Source organism: Candidozyma auris, chromosome 1 (assembly GCF_003013715.1).
Source record: "Candidozyma auris chromosome 1, complete sequence".
Taxonomy (NCBI): Eukaryota; Fungi; Ascomycota; class Pichiomycetes; order Serinales; family Metschnikowiaceae; genus Candidozyma; species Candidozyma auris.
Window position 1 is genome coordinate 97,025 of NC_072812.1, and position 17,289 is coordinate 114,313.

Genomic DNA, 17,289 nt, shown 5'->3' on the forward strand with positions numbered 1-17,289 from the left:
GAGACGGATTGATTGCTCAAATCCAGGCACAAGTTGACCCGAATGGTCTATTTTAGACGTGCATCGTTAGCATCTACGTACGCAGATACCAGTGGCAATCGCCCAACGGATTCTGGTAGTCCACTTAATTACATAGAGCTTGATATCTGCTATGTTCTCCAGCGTCCAAGCACAAGCACGAAGAGGACACGCCAAGAGTTCGAATTAGCCTCATTTTGCCTTATAATTGCATTTTTGGCCTTAATGACACCCATACTCTACACATCGGTTGGAAGCTTGCGAGCTGAATCCGTTCATATACTGGCAAGTTTGCGAGCACGGCTGCAAAATACCCTCTATTTGGCCGGGCGAATAGGAGGAGCCACCCTCAAACTAAACGCTTACATGAAATCACTCATAGAATTCCTACTTTTGATCTTGTTACATTCTTGACAGCTATAAATTCATCGCATACTTTTCGTACGTTGATGCCTCGAGCTAGCTTCCATTTTTGTGTCTTCTACTGTCAGATACGATACGAGGCAAGCCTGTATTTACTTATCTTTGTATACACCCACAGAACTTCGCATGCTGGCGAAGCTAGCCAAAGGGTTCGCCAAAACCATCCTAGATTCACAATCATGAATTTTTCAAAGCATCAGCTCAAGATTATCGTAACCAATAAACTCGTAAATGGAATTCATGCTCACTAAATTGCCTTTGCTTGCCGTGAAACACCACCTCTTCCACTGGCGCACGTGACTGGCCGGTTGCTACTAATATTATTGCTGGGCCCTACAAATTAGGTAGTGGCAGTGACAGTTAGTAAACCTCATTTCCAAACACTCTGCATCCCATCACAATGCTGCCGCCCTCTGCCAAAGTGCCAGAGCAAGCAGCTGAAAACGGGGGACCCCTAGAGAAAACTCCCCGGGCCCTTAAAGATCTATCGACAAAGAAGCCCAGACAGAATCTTAGAAGAGGCTCCCAAGAGTCTTCGCCAACAGTAATTGGTAACGCCTTCAGTTTCTTTAGAGGCCGTCAGGATCCCAACGAGCTGCGATACCAGAGTGACGAGGAACAAGAACGGTATGACGCTCCTTACGAGGGAGAACAGCGTGACGAGGCAGCGACTGCCGACGAAACCGAGGTCGCAAATGAGAATGGCGTGGTGCCACCCGAGAACCAAGAAGCTGGGCTGCCTCTTGCGTCTCGGTCGACGATATTTCGCCCAAGTTTCTTCGCTAGAAACACCACAGAGGGTAATGGCAGTGCCAAAACCCAAGAGGGCCTAACCGAAGACGGTAAGGGCCCAGGAGGCAGGCCCAGAGGCATTTTCACGATATTTAGAAAGAAGAACAAGGATCTCGATAGACGGGCTAGTGCTATAGGTCAGGAAGAAGGCGCTCATGCGGAAGACGACAGCGAAGCCGAGACTCGGGAACGGGCCAAGCAGCTACTAAGCTCCTTGGGCCTTGGTACCCCCGCCATCAACTTATTGGCATCGTGCTTGTGTGAGGATGAATATGGTATTGCTCGTGCTCCTCTTCTCTTGACTCTCTTGGGGTTGAAGGTGCATGACACATCCAGAACTCCGCTCAAACGAAACCGAAGGTTCCGCATTGACCTCGAGTATGGAGTCGCCCCTCGCCGTGTGAAATGGTCGGTGGAGAGAAACGCCAAAGACTTGCTTTACTTGCATTCGAGATTCAAAATTCTGGCTTTTAGAGGTGCAATCAAGTCAGATGAACTTCCAAAATACCCTGTACCTCCTCTTTTTAGAAGGAACGAACGTCAATTAATGCGTCAAACCAAAAAGACTCAAACTAGAATCGAAGATCCTCAAACGCTTAATTTACGTGATCGTCTGAATCCGCAAACCCCTAATGATGACGACAGGTCCATCTTGAGTGGAGGCACGTTCCGAAACAGATTGTCAGCAATACGCTCCCACATGAGCGGCACTTCAATGTCATCCTTGGAAGATGCTACTCCCGAGCAATTGCAGACACTCATGACCATAAATCAAAGGTACACGGCAGATGTCCAAAAATACCTATGCGATCTTATTGCTCTATTGTCCTTACGCCCGGAATCCAACAGACTATTTCAGTTCTTTGAGGTTTCGCCTATTTCATCACTCCTCAGCAATGAAACAGGTTACACCGGTAAGCAGGGTGTGGTTCACGTGGGCGGAACCACGAAATCTCAGGGCTGGAGAGTTGGTCACTTCAAAGCCAACGACTTGAAGGGAATGATTGATAGACGCTCAGAAAAATGGCTCTTGGTCAGAAACTCCTACGTCACCTACGTATCCGACATCAACTCCACAACTCCCCTCGAGGTCTTCCTTGTTGACAGCAAATTCAGAATTCACCATAAGGGACCGGGCTTTGACACACACGAAAAGGGCTCAGATTCAGAATCAGACTATGAAGATCATTCCATCAGAATTATTGGTGGTGTGGAATCAGCCCCGCAGCACGTTCACAGGAATGTCTTCAAGCATTTAAAAATTATACTCGAGAACTCCGAAAGAAAGTTGGTTTTGATACCCAAGTCTGTTAGAGAACAACGTCTATGGCTACATTCACTCGATAAAATGGTTAGAGAATCTATCTGGAGCCAAAGCAACAGATTCCATTCGTTCGCCCCAATAAGAAAAAATTGTTATGCACAATGGTTTGTGGATGCTCGTGACTACTTTTGGGCAGTCTCTTCAGCTATTGAAATGGCAAAGGATACAATTTTTATTCACGACTGGTGGCTTTCGCCAGAGCTTTATTTAAGAAGACCAGCTAATGGAAATCAGCAGTTTAGAATTGATAGACTTCTTCAAAGAAAGGCTCTGCAGGGCGTCAAAATCTTCGTCATTATTTACAGAAACGTTGGTACAACAATTCCGATTGACTCGTTGTACACTAAACATTCTATCCTTTCCCTCAATCAAGAGAATATTCATGTGATCCGGTCTCCCAATCAACTTCTCCAAAACACATACTTTTGGGCTCACCACGAGAAGATATGTATTATAGATCAAACAGTTGCATTCATGGGTGGTATTGATCTTTGTTACGGTAGATATGATACCCCTGATCATGTCCTCGCTGATGATAATGGTGTGGAGTTCTCTACTCTAGACCCAGAAACTTTGACGAAGGAAGAGTTCGAAAAATTCAACGTCTTTCCGGGAAAAGACTACTCAAACACCCGTGTCAAGGATTTCTCAAACCTCGACAAGCCGTACGAGAGTATGTATGACCGTAAGGTCGTTCCACGTATGCCTTGGCATGATATTCATATGTGCACTCTGGGTCAGCCGGCAAGAGATTTGTCTCGTCACTACGTCCAGCGTTGGAACTACCTCGTTAGACAGAAGCGTCCATCTAGACTAACGCCACTCTTGACGCCGCCCTCTGACTTGTCAGATGAGGAAGTGCGCGAGATGGGATTGGATGGTAGTTGTGAAGTTCAAATGCTTCGTTCAGCTGGCAGTTGGTCATTAGGATTAAAACAGCATGAGCAAAGTATTCAGGATGCTTACTTGAAATTGATTGAGACTTCAGAGCATTTTGTCTACATCGAGAACCAATTTTTCGTCACTTCTTGCTTGATAGACGGTACAGTGATTGAGAACAGAATCGGTGATGCCTTAGTCGAGAGGATTATTCGTGCTTTTAATGAAGGAAAGCAATGGAAGGCGATTATTTTGATTCCACTTGTTCCAGGATTTGAATCTTCTGTCGATAAGCCAGATGGCTCTTCCGTCAGAGTCGTCATGCAATGCCAGTACATGTCAATATCACGAGGCTCGTCTTCTCTTTTTGCAAAGCTTAGGAAGTACGGAATTGACCCAGACGATTACATTCAATTTTTCTCGCTCAGAAAATGGGGTATCATCGGGCCCGACAGAAACCTTGTCACGGAGCAATTGTACATCCACGCCAAGATCATGATTGTCGATGACCGCCATGCCATTATCGGAAGTGCCAACATCAATGAAAGGTCCATGCGTGGTAGTAGGGATTCAGAAGTTGCTGCAATAATTCGTGATCGTGAAACTATCACATCGACTATGAACGGAGAGAAATACGTCGTTGGTAAATTTCCCCATACACTTCGCTTGAGATTGATGAGAGAGCATCTTGGTATCGGTGTGGACATTCTCGATGTTGTGGAAAGAAAATTTGATAAGTATGAAAAATTTGCCAAGACGAAGGAGGGTCTCGAGGCATGCACCAACGACTTCAAAAATCTTGCGAATAGAGAAATATCGGCTGTGATTGAACTTGCAAGTCGAGAAATCTTAAATCAGCCCGAAGGAACCTCAAGATGGAAAGCACACTGTCAGCGTTTTGGATTAGCCAAGAAAGCTACACCTATACCTGACGATATTAAATTTGAAGAAGGCCCTAAGCCAGTCTTACTTCCACTTTCTTTCAATAACAGAACTGGTCCTCATGAAGCCAATATCGGTATCAGGGACAAGAAGAAACATTCCTATGATGCGAGAGTTCAACATAGTGAGGATCACAAGAAAGATGTTTATGGCGTGGGTCTCGACAAATACAGAACAAAGCTGGGCCAGAAAGCGCGTTTGGATAGTGCTCGATTTATTCGTGATCTCGCGAAAGAGGTTTTTGATAAGCAGCCTGATGCTCTGTTCCTTCCCGACATCGAAAATGTGTTGGATTTCCTTGAACTGGACGACTCTGATTACGCTGAGAATATGACAGAGGAGGATGAGAAACTAATCACTGCGAGAAACAAGGAAAGATGGATCTTGTTGAAGAGAATTGCATACCTCCAGCGTATTGCTGCAAAGGAATCCCAACAACTGGCACTTGAACAGCCCAAGCGTTTGGCAGCTGGGCTTCCCGCCAGCGTATACGACTTTGAGAGTAACAGCAAGCAAGCCAGCAATTCCGAGACTCCATTAAAAGAGAGTACAAGCGACGAAGAGGGTATCACTGCTGCGGTGGAGGTTCCCCAAAAGAAGTCAGATAACTCAATGGAAGACGCAGATGGCTCTGCAGAGAAAGAAGATCAAAGCAAAGATTATGTTCCTGTCGTCAGTTTAGATGAACAGCAATTGAGAGAACAAGTGCGTCAAATCAATATGCCAGGTGTCGACAATCTCAATGCCTTCATCGATCCGTATGGCTTTGAAGATCCTTTAGATCCAGATTTCTACGAGGATATCTGGTTTGAAAATGCAAGAAGAAATACTGAAATCTTTAGGCTCATTTTCCATTGTCAACCTGATGACGAGGTAATATCCTGGAAGGAATACAAACATTTCATGAAGCTTGAAAGGGCGTTTAAAGTCGCTCAGGAAACTGAAGCGCGAAATAGAAGAGAGAAGTTCCGTTTTGAAGAAGAGTCAACTGACACAGGAACAGCAGATTCAGAGAAAAGACCTCCGCAAGCTCGAAGAAGCAGTCAAGCTACGATATTCATGAATGAGCTTCAAAACGAGCGTGATGGAGGCATCTTTGGTGACATACCATCCTCTAATAACAGCAGCTCCATTGACCTTGGAAGAACTCAAAATGGCAAACAAAAGTTTTCTGTAAATGACAAAATTGACGAATGTGACGAGGATACCGACGAAAAACTCGCGGGCAATCTCCCGGACGGAGAAGAGGGCTCAAGTGAGAGTTACGAAATGGAACAGAATGAAATTAAGGAAAGCGAAAAAATTATGAGACAGAAAGAGGCAAGCAGAAGGAAGAGAAGAGCGGGTACTTTCAGTGCTAGAAGAAAAGCACACGCTGGAGATAAGATCTACGATCGAGAGTCTGCTGAGAGGCTTCTTAATGAGATTCACGGCCATCTCGTGCTCTTCCCTGCCGACTGGCTCGCAAGGGAACTTGAGGGTGATAATTGGTTTTTCAATACCGACAGAATACCCCCGATCGAAATCTACGACTAAAACTTTCTGATGGGATCATAAATCTGTATATATTAACGGTGGACTACTTTGGTAAGGTCTGCATAAAACCACGCGTAGCCATGTACTTTATTCTGAAGTCCCACGCATAGCTTTTGTACTATCAACTCCGTATGTTCTTACAAGTCCTTTCTGTGCTAGGTTCGATAGTAGGGTTTCTCTTCTTGGTGCTTTCTATAGCATCAGGGCTCTACTACATCTCGGAGTTGGTTGAAGAGCACACAGAACCTACAAAGAGGCTCCTCAGAAGGTTGATCTACGGTGTCACGATCACATTGGCGCTTTTGATGATCTTTGACGGCTTTCCCAAAAAGCTAACATTCTTCTCCATATTCACATACTGGGTGTATTTGCAGAATCTCGAAAAGTTCCCCTATGTTCAATTGACTTCTCCAATTTTCCTCGCATCGTGCGTGCTAGTGGTCGCCAATCATTTTCTCTGGTATGATCACTTTCACAACCCTTATATTCCATCAATTGAAGAGCGTTTGCTGCCATCTTACACCCCACCACGCATCCCGTCATTTGTTGAGGTGTGCTCCTTCTTTGGCTTGTGCGTGTGGTTTGTTCCGTTCGCCTTGTTTGTTTCCTTGAGCGCAAATGACAACTTACTACCTCATCACATGGAAGTGCCAGAGGGAAAACGGAAGAAGAAGGTTGGTTTGGCCAAACTTGTGGTAACTACTGCCAGAGAGTACGTGTATGCTATCAGCAGAAAGCTTGGCTACGAGTTGGACCCGCACTATGGCACCATCATCTAAATACGTCTCCAATGCATCACTTCATAACGTTCATTACATTCATTTGCTTAAAAATTCCTTCACGGGGGGGCCGATGTGGTCCAAACTTAACAAGAACGTGTCATGACCGTAATTGCTGATATCGTTGCCCAACTCGAAGTAGGTGACATTATCTTGCGGTCCGTCAAATGATTTGAGCACGTCAGCAATCTCTCTTTGCTGCCACACGGGAAACAATATATCCGACTCGACACCTATGACCAAAAATTGCTTGTGGGCTATTCTCTCAAAGCCCTTTTTTAAATCCTCGAGAGCTTCCTGGGGTGTGGTTGTTGCCTTGTTGATCTTCTCCTGGTATGGCTCCTCGGGAACACTTTCATAAGGCATGTCGATGCTTTTGTCTGAGAATCTTCTTTCGGCTTCGCTCCTGTTTTTCTTGGCTTTCACAAAGCTGTTGTAACCAAGGTCAAACATATCCATGGCCTTCAGCACGTATAAAAGTGAGTTGGCGTCATATTCAAGGCAGAACTTTTCACCTTGGTGGTCCAAATATGTCTCCACCAAGAAGTCAGCACAAAATGCTGGTGGCTTGGTAGAATCAGCTCTGTTCCGTCCAAAACGAGATTCCCATTCAGGACCAGAGCGGTATGTGACTGTTGCAATTTCTCGAGCAAGTTTCATGCCAATGTGTGGAGGAACACCGTCGTAATAGAAGCCTCGCTTCCAGTTGGGATCGCTCATCAACACCTGTCTTTGACAGTGCCTCAATGCGATGGAGTATGGATGAGATCTGGCACACCCAGAAATGCTGACAACCTTGTCAACTTCGTTAGGAAATTCTCTGGCATAAGCCAACGATTGCATGCCTCCCATAGACGCGCCTACTGAAGCATGAATTTTCTTCACACCGAATTCACGATGAACTAGCTCCCTTTGTGCCCTCACCATGTCGTTAACTGTGATAATGGGAAACCGCGTGGCATAGTAATCATTATTGGCAGGGTCTCGAGAGGATGGTCCGGTAGATCCGTAGCAGCCTCCCAATACATTTGTGCAAACGACAAAGTACTTGTCCGTGTCGATGTACTTTCCTGGGCCAATGAAGTTCTCCCACCAGCCCGGTTTAGTGTTCTTCGGTTGTGATCTCGCGTGAGAGGATGCGGATAGCCCAGTATGAATGATGATCAAATTGTCCTTTTGCGGCGATAGTTCACCCCAAGTTTCGTATGCGATTTCGTATTCTGGCAAATAACCTCCGTTATCCAAAAAGATGGGTTCGGTGCTTTTGAAAACCTCAAAACCTGTTGATACAAATGAATACGAAGGCTCTGGCCCGCTTTCTAGGGAGGTCAGATCTGAGGAGCAAGCGGATGTTGTTTTCGAATTCAACTGCTGAGTCTTTTTTTCCAAAGCGTCTAGACAGGGGAATTTGAGTTGTGGATTTGAGGATTTTGTGGTTGCTCCTGAGGGCTTGCTGAGTACATGCTGAGTGGAAAACTGGCAAACTGTAGCCCTCGAGAACTTTGTATATAAACGTTTGATTGGCCCCGTTTGAAGGGTTTTTAAGGGTGTGAACGTCCGCATGATTGAAATGCCTTTGACTTGAGAGCACAATTGTGGTTTTCTACTCCTCCAAGCAATGTTCACCCGTCAGTTTGTAAGCTGCATCAAGAGACTATTGACTCGCTAATTCTGAGCTTGTGTCACGTGAGATGAGGTCTAGTTTATATGCATACTCAACCTCCACGTTTTACCCTGAGTCCACCAAGTGGCTGTCATTCAACTTTGATTGTATGATTCTCGCCACATCAATCTATTGATTGTTTCCGGCTCAACTATAGTACCTCATTGACTGCTCGGGATGCTCCTAGATGCAGCATTAACGAAATTATACGTCTTCTTCTTATCGGACTGTATGTAAATAAGTATCGTCTTCCACTGCATCAGAATCAATGCGGGCCAACATCGGAGGAGAAGCCTCGATTCAATTTACAAATATGCCTTCTCCAGTACGACTTTTTCTAACACTTTATTGATTCAATCCAATACTTGATGAGTTCTAGCTTGGGAACGATGTCACTTAATCAAAAATTACTCTTGTTTCTTATTCTAACTCTATCACGGACGGTGACCTCACATCTAAGCCCAGCAATTGAGCTCAATGGACCTATATTCGCTATAGTACTTGAACGCACGTACTACACGCAATGAAGTGGTACGAAGGAAGCTTTATACCAAAAATTCTGGGGAATGATAGTCAACCTTGTAGGAAAAATACGCATCCTGAACCAAGTTTATGATAGAAGCAGAGCAGGTTTAAAATTAGATCAAAATTTTGATTGTTTATCAGTATTGTGATAGAATTACCAATACAACTGGCTGCGAAAACCATGATTTTGTGGGACAGACCAGGCTACTTGTTAGATTTGAGGAGTGTTATATTGGGCTTGGAGATTTGAAAATATCCAATTTTTTTTTTTTTTTTTTTCCTCTCAATGAGCAGGCCACGTTACTATCGTGGAATGATTTTGCCAAACTCCACGTTGAGGGTGTATGTAATGTTGTGTTAGTAATTAGGTAATGCACATGCAAACGAATCTGGCGTTGGCTATCAACTCCCTAGATTGACAATGTGACCATACTTGTCTAGTAACAAATTTGAGTGTAGTTTAAGGTGAAACCCTTGTCATGTCTTGAACTTAATTGAGATAAATGGCGTTGAAATGCCCCTCGGGTGGCAAATTGATCCCCAGCCAAATTTTGTAGAAATTTATGAATGATAGACTTTCACAATGAACTTCTCAATCCACTCTTTATTATTCTAATTTCTGTATGATCAGTACGATCTGCCAGCTTCACAGCTTCTGTATATCAAGTAATACTGTACTAATTTCGCATTACTTCGGCGCTGCCGGAGTACTCTACATACATGTATCTATATCTCCCGACGGGCTTATCTCATTTGTCCGCATGGAGGTTGACTCAATTGTCAGCGGCCATTTATCCATGGACGTTTGTCCTGTCATGGTTGCTTTACTTCTTTCTTCATCGCTTCAAGCAGTATATTGCTAACAACCTCGTTCTCAGCTTCCTCAACGATGTGTTCGTTCAGCGCCTAGGTTACCCACTCTTCACAATTGCATACTTGAGTCATGCCGTCTATTGTGTTGGGGATGTGGATAATCCCCGTGGTTGCCTTGTCCTGTTGGCGTTCAAGTTTTGCATCATAACGCTAGCAGGGGTGATTTTCCATGGCAGTTTTATAAGTTTTCTGCTTGTCGAGTTAGTCAACAAGGCCACAGGGGGACATTGTGAGGGCCCACCTGAACACGTTTCGATGAACCAGTGCTTAGCCAACGCCAATCAAGTCTGGGTTGATGGCTTTGATATCTCGAGCCATTACTACTTCTTACTGAGCCTGCTGGTGATGCTTTTAAACAATGCATTTTTATACTACACGCGTCCTTCCGACATCGAGGAGCAGCATGAGACACCACCTGATGTAATCCAAAAGGCGAGGAAAGCTGTGGCCTATCTAAGTGGGTTTCTCCTTGTCATTTGGTACTTTGAGTTCGTCATCACTAGCATATTCTTTCACACAATCGTCGAGAAGTTTTTTGGGCTAATAGGCGTCCCTATGGCATTGGCCACTATACACATTAGTGATAAAGTGTTCAAGCTTGATACCGAAGCAGAAGAAGTTGAAACGTGATCAGATAGTCATACACTGTTTACATCGCTAGCAGATGTATTTGGTGCGATGAGACACTCTAAAACCCTATTTTTTAACTCCAAGTACCCTTTTACTTATTTTGATTATATCATTCTAGTCAAAGACTGATGAATCAAACTTGACAATCATCGCAGTGACGTTGTCGGTTGTCGCCTTATCGATGGCTAGTTGACAAAGCCTCTTTGCTGCTCTAGCTGGGTCAATGGGTTCGTTGTTTTGTTGTTGTTGCTTAAATATGTCTTTAACGAACTTGCAGGCGTATGTATCGCTTATGACATCCCAAACGCCGTCACAGGCCAATATTAGAAACTCATCCTCTTCTGTGATTTCTGTGGAGGTAGTGAACGGTTTTCCTGTAACGAGATTTTTTATGTACGAATCTCCCAACGATCTCGTGATTGCAAGAACGCCATTGACTCTATTTTTGACAATTAGTCCTCCTCTTTCTCGCACTCGCTTAATTTCACTTGGGTCCGATGCTTTATGGTCATATGTTAGTCTGTATGCTTTCCCAGATCGACAAATCACGATTCGCAGATCACCAACGTTCGATGTGTATAACATTCTTTTATGCTGAGGCCCTGGCACGAAATCGAATTTCTTGCCTGATTTAGTTGGCTTCAGCTTTGCCGGCTCAGTCTGGTCTTCGGTAGTTTCCCAGCGTAAGATCGCAACCGCAGCAGTGGATCCAGAAGACCCGCTCCCTTCTTCCTCAATGAGCTCGTCTGCTTTCACGAAAACATTATGAAACACCTCCTTTACGTCACATAGATCTGATGGGGAGGCGCCCAGGCCGCAGTTTGCCAGCGCCTCTTTAGCTAGCAACTCTTGTTCAATCAATGTATGCAAGTTATTTCCACACCATCGAGCAGTGCTTTTCCCGGCGTGTCCATCGAATATGGCGAAGTATCCCCAGTCGAGCTTTTCGGCGAAGTTGGCGACATAGGTGTGCACATCCTCCATCTTGGCTCTGTAGGCAGAGTTCTTATTTTCTGCCACTCCAACTTTGAAGGAAAGCCCATTGAACGGGTCTTGTGTGTCAGCAGACGGTGGCACATTATTTTGTGGAGTCAGGTTCAGAAGGCTGGCGGTGCTTGATGGCTGATCTGCCTGGGTGCTACCATGAGGCAGGGCCATTTTACTTTATGACAACTTGCACTTATTTGATAAAGACGAGTTAAAAGCAAGAACACACTGGGAGAATTAGGATTTTTTGTGTGAATCAATCTTCTTCAAAACCCTTACTTGAAGCGTTGTCTGAAAAACGGAGACAAAAAGGGAAGTTGTGCGTGGAGGTACAGGTTCGTTTCATAGTACCCTTTACCTTCTAATGGAGGGGATTGTTCTGGCAAGTATTGACAGTGCCTAAAGAAGTAGTGCTGGCGAGATTATTTGCGCATTATTGTTGAGCAACCATTTGATAAAGAAATGAATAAAATTACTGACTCCGTTGTAAAAATACTCAATCTGTAGCGTCATTATTGTCAAAACATCAACTGGATTCAAAGGGCTTCTACCTCGCGACCTACTGCCTAATTCTGCAAACTGAGTTATCCTCGGTGAGCCCAATGCACAAAGCGTCGAAGCCTAAATTTAGAGCGAGCGAGAAACAAAAGAAATTACACTGGTTAGTGACGTGAGAGAAATACATTGATTTCATATCTAATCAGACTGGTACATGTTCCTAAGAAATTATATATACATAGATGTATTTTATTCTGCATTTTCTCTCCTTGCGACCCTTGACAGAATTGTGCGTTACTTTCTGCAACTTCTCGCCAGGTTTACAACTGTCCGCTAAAAATACAACAACCGCAAAAAATAATGATTTGAGTGGATTTTGTCGGATTTTGCTCAAAGACCATATTTTTCAAAAAGATAGGTGGCCTACACGAATTGAACGAACCGAAAGTGTCTATGATCGTATATAAGTCTTCAATTTGATTACCAGGCAATTTTGGCCAAGGGACCATTTGGATGTCTTCTGTTGCACCACTTCCTCAACTCGTCGTAGACCAACACAACTGCACCAAATCCAAGGGAGATAAAGTAGTACTCTACTGGCACCTGCGCAGTTGCCAAGGAGGTGTTAATTGCAGGGATGTAGTTGACAATGAACGTTACCGCAAATGCGAATGGGATCACCACAAAGATGTACTTGTTCTTCAATGGGGAGTGTTGGAAAACGCTGAGATATCTGGTCCTCATGGCAAGCAAATTGAAGAATTGCATAATGACCAAATTGACGAAGTAAATCGAAGACGACATGTTGATGATTTTGTCAACACCAGGTAAGTCTTCGTACGTTCCATAACTCAAGGAAAAGTCGGTGAACTTGTACCCGTGCCTCTTCAAATTGATAAAACCAACCAAGAAAGAAGTAAAGCAGTAGTATGTTCCAATGGTGAAGTAGGAATGCAAGAACAACTTCCAGTCGACCAACTTCTCTTGCGTGATGCTTCGGGGTTTCTTTAGCAACAAGTTTCTCTCGCTTTTTTCATAAGCCAAGATGATTGCTCCAGCACAGTCAGTGATACAACAAATAATTATCATCAAGAATGACAGCAACATCTGTGGCATACCGAAGATCACATTCATCAACACGGGCCAAAGTTCAGCGTAAGTACCGGCAGGAAGCAAGTAGCCAATGGTTTTTCTCAAATTCTCAAATACCAAACGTCCATACTCGAGTGCATCAATAATAGAATTGAAAAGTTCATCCTCAGCTCCTGTATTGTTCATCAAAATTATGTCAGATGCCTCTTTGGCAATGTCTGACGCATCAATAAGGGAAATACCGATGTCAGCTTGCTTCAAAGAAGGAGAATCGTTGATACCATCACCTGTCATACCGATAATGTGCTTATGCTTTTGAAATTGCTTGATGATTAAAAGCTTCTGCTCGGGCGTAGTTCTTGTGAAGACTAGCTCTTCATACCGAATCACTCTCGCCCATTCTTCATCGGTGAGAGTATTTAAATCACTTCCAGTAATGCTAACGGCTCTCTCAATAGGGCTCGTATCCTCAGAACCGTATTCCTTTACTGCTCCAGCCACAACATCTTGGTACTCATCAATGTTGCCAGTGACAATACCGACTTGCTTAGCAATAGATACACCAGTAAGCTCAAAATCGCCTGTTATCATCACAATTTTGACCCCCGCATCTCTCAACCGTCTGATGACAACGTCAATATCCTTTCTTGGTGGATCCTCAATGCCGAGTAAGCCAACTAAGGTCAAGTCAGAGGAAATCTCACTCCTCAATTGGTCAGTTGCTTTAAACCTATCATTGAAGTCGATTGTGGATGGCTGCACCATTTTGGAAGCCACCATGATGACTCTCTTACCTTCTCTAGACCACTGATCCTGGATCTTTTTTATGGATGCGAGTGCTTCACTATCGAGATTCTTCACAGAGACGTCATTAGACTCTTTGTGAAGATACGAAGAACAATTTTTTAAAAGGATATCTGGAGCACCTTTTACTGTCAATAACGAATAGCTCTCCTCCTCTCCATAGGGTAATGTTATACCAATTTGGGACCAGGATTTCTCGGAAAGCTGGTACGACGAGTTTGCGTCTAGAAGGTTTGCCATGTACTTGTCCTTAGAATTAAAAGCTATCTTGAATCTTGAGCTCCATTTTTGTTCAAGCTCCCATTTTGGCACAATAGCATCGGCATATGCGAATACGGCCTTATCAGTAGCATTTCCGTTCAAAGAACCGCTTTTGGAAACAGTGGTATCATTGCAGAGGCTGCAAATTGTGAGGAAGTGAGTTGTTAACTCGTCATGTGTCTCATTATCGGCCTCTTCAGATGCTGTATTGTAGACTGGAGTATTTTGCAAGCCCTTGCAGATGTCAGTGACCATCATATTGTTTTTCGTTAAAGTCCCTGTTTTATCGAAGCATAACACGCTAACAGACCCCAAAGTTTCGACAGTAGATAAAGTTTTGCACAAGATTTTGCTCTTTCTCATCTGATTAGCGGTGATGATCAAACATGTAGTCAAAGCAATGGGCAAACCCTCCGGAATAAAAGCCACAGCAACAGAAACGATGTCGACAATTAAACCCGAGACACTCAACCATCCCTTATGATCCTTGTTAAGCCAAGCACACCAAAGGATGACAATGAGGATAACAAGCGTAATGATAATCGAACTTGTCATCATAACAAAACGAATAATCTCCCACTGCATTGGAGTCAAACCCTTCTTAGGTTTAGAAGTCAATTTGGCAATAGTGCCAAAAATAGTGTTATCACCAGTTGCAACAACAATACCTCTACCGGCACCACTCACAACAAAGGTACCCTGCATTGCAATGCAGTTACTCTCAAGATAGTTCGAACGCGGTGGATCTGAGTTTGCGGTAGCAGGAGTAGCCAAAGATTCACCAGTCAAGATTGAGCGGTCAAAAGCCAAGTCAGCTGAAGCTTCGATAATCCTGACATCAGCAGGAACCTTGACACCGGCACCGAATTTGATGATATCTCCTGGAACAAGAAGCTTCGAGTCAACCTGCTCAATGTTACCTTCACGAACAACCAAAGTCTCCACCGGAATCATATTGTGAATTGAATCCATGACCCTCGAACTGGAGAAATCCTGGAAAAAGTTGAACAATGCCTGGGCCAAGAATACAAAAAGCAAGATGATACCAAGAATCAAGTTTGAAACTGCTGGATCTGGATTTCCCAAAGGTTTCCAGCAGATGATACATAAGATACCGCCAGTCATTAAAAGTATACCGAAACCACCGAAGAAGTACATGAAAATCTTCTTGAGCAAGCGACTGGGAGGTTTTGACTGAACATTGTAACCAAACTCCTTGACTCTGGCAGCCAGCTGGGCAATGCTTAAGCCATAAGTTGAATCGGTGTCGAAGTCAACGAACAACTTCTCAGGATCATCAGAGTGGAAAGTGACTCCAGCAAATTTGCTTGCAGTGGGATCAAGCTCGACTTTGGCTTCCGACGTATTGTCAACCTCGTGGGAGATAGTCTTAAAGATGGTGGGAAGGACCACATCGGGTTGCACTCGTTCTCTAATGGTGAACAAGTCATCGTCTCCTCCTTTGCCGAGGCTGTGAAAAGACAAGCGTCTCTTCGCTCTGGCAGGAACAGAGATGCCATAATGTCTCTCACTCTCGGCGAACCTGATTCTGTCGTCTTCAGGTTTGTCCTTCGAAAAGCTTGTGTCAGAATCGTCGTCCTTGACGACGGACGACTCCAAAGACACGGTACTAGACATGTGGTTGAGCTTCTTGTCACTCATAGAGAAGAAAAATAAAGATGTTAAAATTTCCAACTACGGCTTTCGAGCTTATATACGTTCACTCATCTCGTCAACATGGCCTCGAGACACGGTGCCCGACAACTATCTTTGGGCTCGCCAGCAACGACACGGTCGAGAGGCACGGCGGTGCCATTCGGCCAGAAGGATCGACGCTGTGATTTGGGATTGGCCCTCATTGGGACATGGGTGGGTCATAAATCGCTCAAACCCAAGGTGGGTAGGTATTGTTTAGTGAGTCCCCTACAATTTGCACTCGATGTTGCACCCACGCCGCACTACGTCAACCAGTAAGTTTAAGCTGGGCAAATTGCGCGATTTAAGTTCTCCTTGCGCCTGTCCTAGGAAGGGCTCCCCCAGCCAATTTAGGCAACCACCAATGGTAATAATCCCTCAAACCAATTGTCAGGTACAAGAGCCCGCAAATCAAAAAAACAAAAAGGAAAATAAAAGTAGTGGGTCTTGAGGGCTATTTGCTGCAATTATGGCCATTCACCTTGTAGTCTCACAGAATTCAAGGTTTGCGTTGCAAAATGCGAATTCTCTGGGAGAGAAAGACGGTCAACAGTGCTGAAGGCTCCACACACAAAATTCAAAAATTTGTATATTCTCGTAAATCATGAAATCGGTCACACTTACACAAAAGCACTTGACAAATGGTTATCTCAAAAGTGGAGGCTTTTGGTGAGGGATTTTAATTCATGAGTTGTTACACTTTGCGAGGTGTCTCCTGTAAACACCCTCACACTTTGCCCTATTGGGACTGTCACAGGCACAAGCTTAACTATGAGGGATATAATTTCGTGGCCGCAGCTGGCTGTGTCGTAATTTTCGAGGCAAAGGAGGGGCGGCACACCTCAGAAAAATTTTAACCACATGACTGAGGACTCGATGATATTGTGGTCGACAAAAAGTTTCCAATAAACGAGAGGGTTCGCTCCCTTGAGGTTTGATATTCCATTGTTAGCTTTCGCTTGCTCAGAGGCGCTGTAGGATTGTGCTTTTCGTGGAAAGTTGTCGGTTGAAGTATTGCTTTTGTATCGTCCGTAAGTGTGAGCTTCCCGACGGCTCACTCAAAGCCAGATCACGGAGAGCATAACGTGTTCTGAGCAAGATCCTTGCTCACAATTCGTGAGACACCGCATGCTCTGTAGCTGGTGACGCTGATAGTAGCCTAACTGTGTGGTTTCTGTTTTCTGTAAAGATAGGCGTGCAACTATACTTAAGCTAGCACAATGTCCAGTAGAGAGTAAATACCGCACATCCTAGGGCGCAAATCCCTGGTTTGGTTGTTCATGTTGACCTTTTAATCTACTTCTTGATCTTTTTGAGGAATACGTTCCCCGAATGTTTGCGCTCAGAGACCACTAGGAGCACCAATTCTTCAAAGTCCATTGGAGAATCCAATTGTCTCGTCTCTCGAAGAATCATCCGGGCAGTAGCCAAGAGCTCACAACAAGTTCGAATTTCATCTTGTCAGATTGATTCGTATCTACCATTAGGCAAATTATAGATTCGACGAAGATGTCAATCACCAGTGTCTTACAACTGGTACTCCTGATGAAGCCTGGTGAGCAACTCCC

At 44.3% G+C, this 17,289-nt stretch overlaps 5 protein-coding genes across 5 annotated transcripts; 2 read left to right on the forward strand and 3 right to left on the reverse strand. All coding sequences in view use genetic code 12, as the record gives it.

Moving 5' to 3' along the window:
- Positions 1 to 841: 841 nt before the first annotated feature.
- On the forward strand, positions 842 to 5,914 carry PLD1 (phospholipase D; the record flags this gene model as incomplete). The annotated part of the gene is made up of 1 exon (XM_029033771.2): positions 842 to 5,914. One exon carries the CDS (start codon positions 842 to 844, stop codon positions 5,912 to 5,914), a length of 5,073 nt encoding a protein of 1,690 aa, XP_028892363.2.
- Positions 5,915 to 6,045: 131 nt separating this feature from the next.
- Positions 6,046 to 6,693, forward strand: CJI96_0000045 (uncharacterized protein; the record flags this gene model as incomplete). Its single annotated transcript, XM_029033770.1, has 1 exon — positions 6,046 to 6,693. One exon carries the CDS (start codon positions 6,046 to 6,048, stop codon positions 6,691 to 6,693), a length of 648 nt encoding a protein of 215 aa, XP_028892362.1.
- A 39-nt stretch (positions 6,694 to 6,732) lies between these two features.
- On the reverse strand, positions 6,733 to 8,256 carry CJI96_0000046 (uncharacterized protein; the record flags this gene model as incomplete). The annotated part of the gene is made up of 1 exon (XM_029033769.2): positions 6,733 to 8,256. One exon carries the CDS (start codon positions 8,254 to 8,256, stop codon positions 6,733 to 6,735), a length of 1,524 nt encoding a protein of 507 aa, XP_028892361.2.
- A 2,242-nt stretch (positions 8,257 to 10,498) lies between these two features.
- Positions 10,499 to 11,542, reverse strand: PTC1 (type 2C protein phosphatase PTC1; the record flags this gene model as incomplete). The annotated part of the gene is made up of 1 exon (XM_029033767.2): positions 10,499 to 11,542. The coding sequence occupies one exon, from the start codon at positions 11,540 to 11,542 to the stop codon at positions 10,499 to 10,501; it is 1,044 nt and encodes a 347-aa protein (XP_028892359.2).
- Positions 11,543 to 12,349: 807 nt separating this feature from the next.
- CJI96_0000048 (cation-translocating P-type ATPase) lies at positions 12,350 to 15,688 on the reverse strand (the record flags this gene model as incomplete). The annotated part of the gene is made up of 1 exon (XM_029033766.2): positions 12,350 to 15,688. One exon carries the CDS (start codon positions 15,686 to 15,688, stop codon positions 12,350 to 12,352), a length of 3,339 nt encoding a protein of 1,112 aa, XP_028892358.2.
- Between the last annotated feature and the right edge of the window lie 1,601 nt (positions 15,689 to 17,289).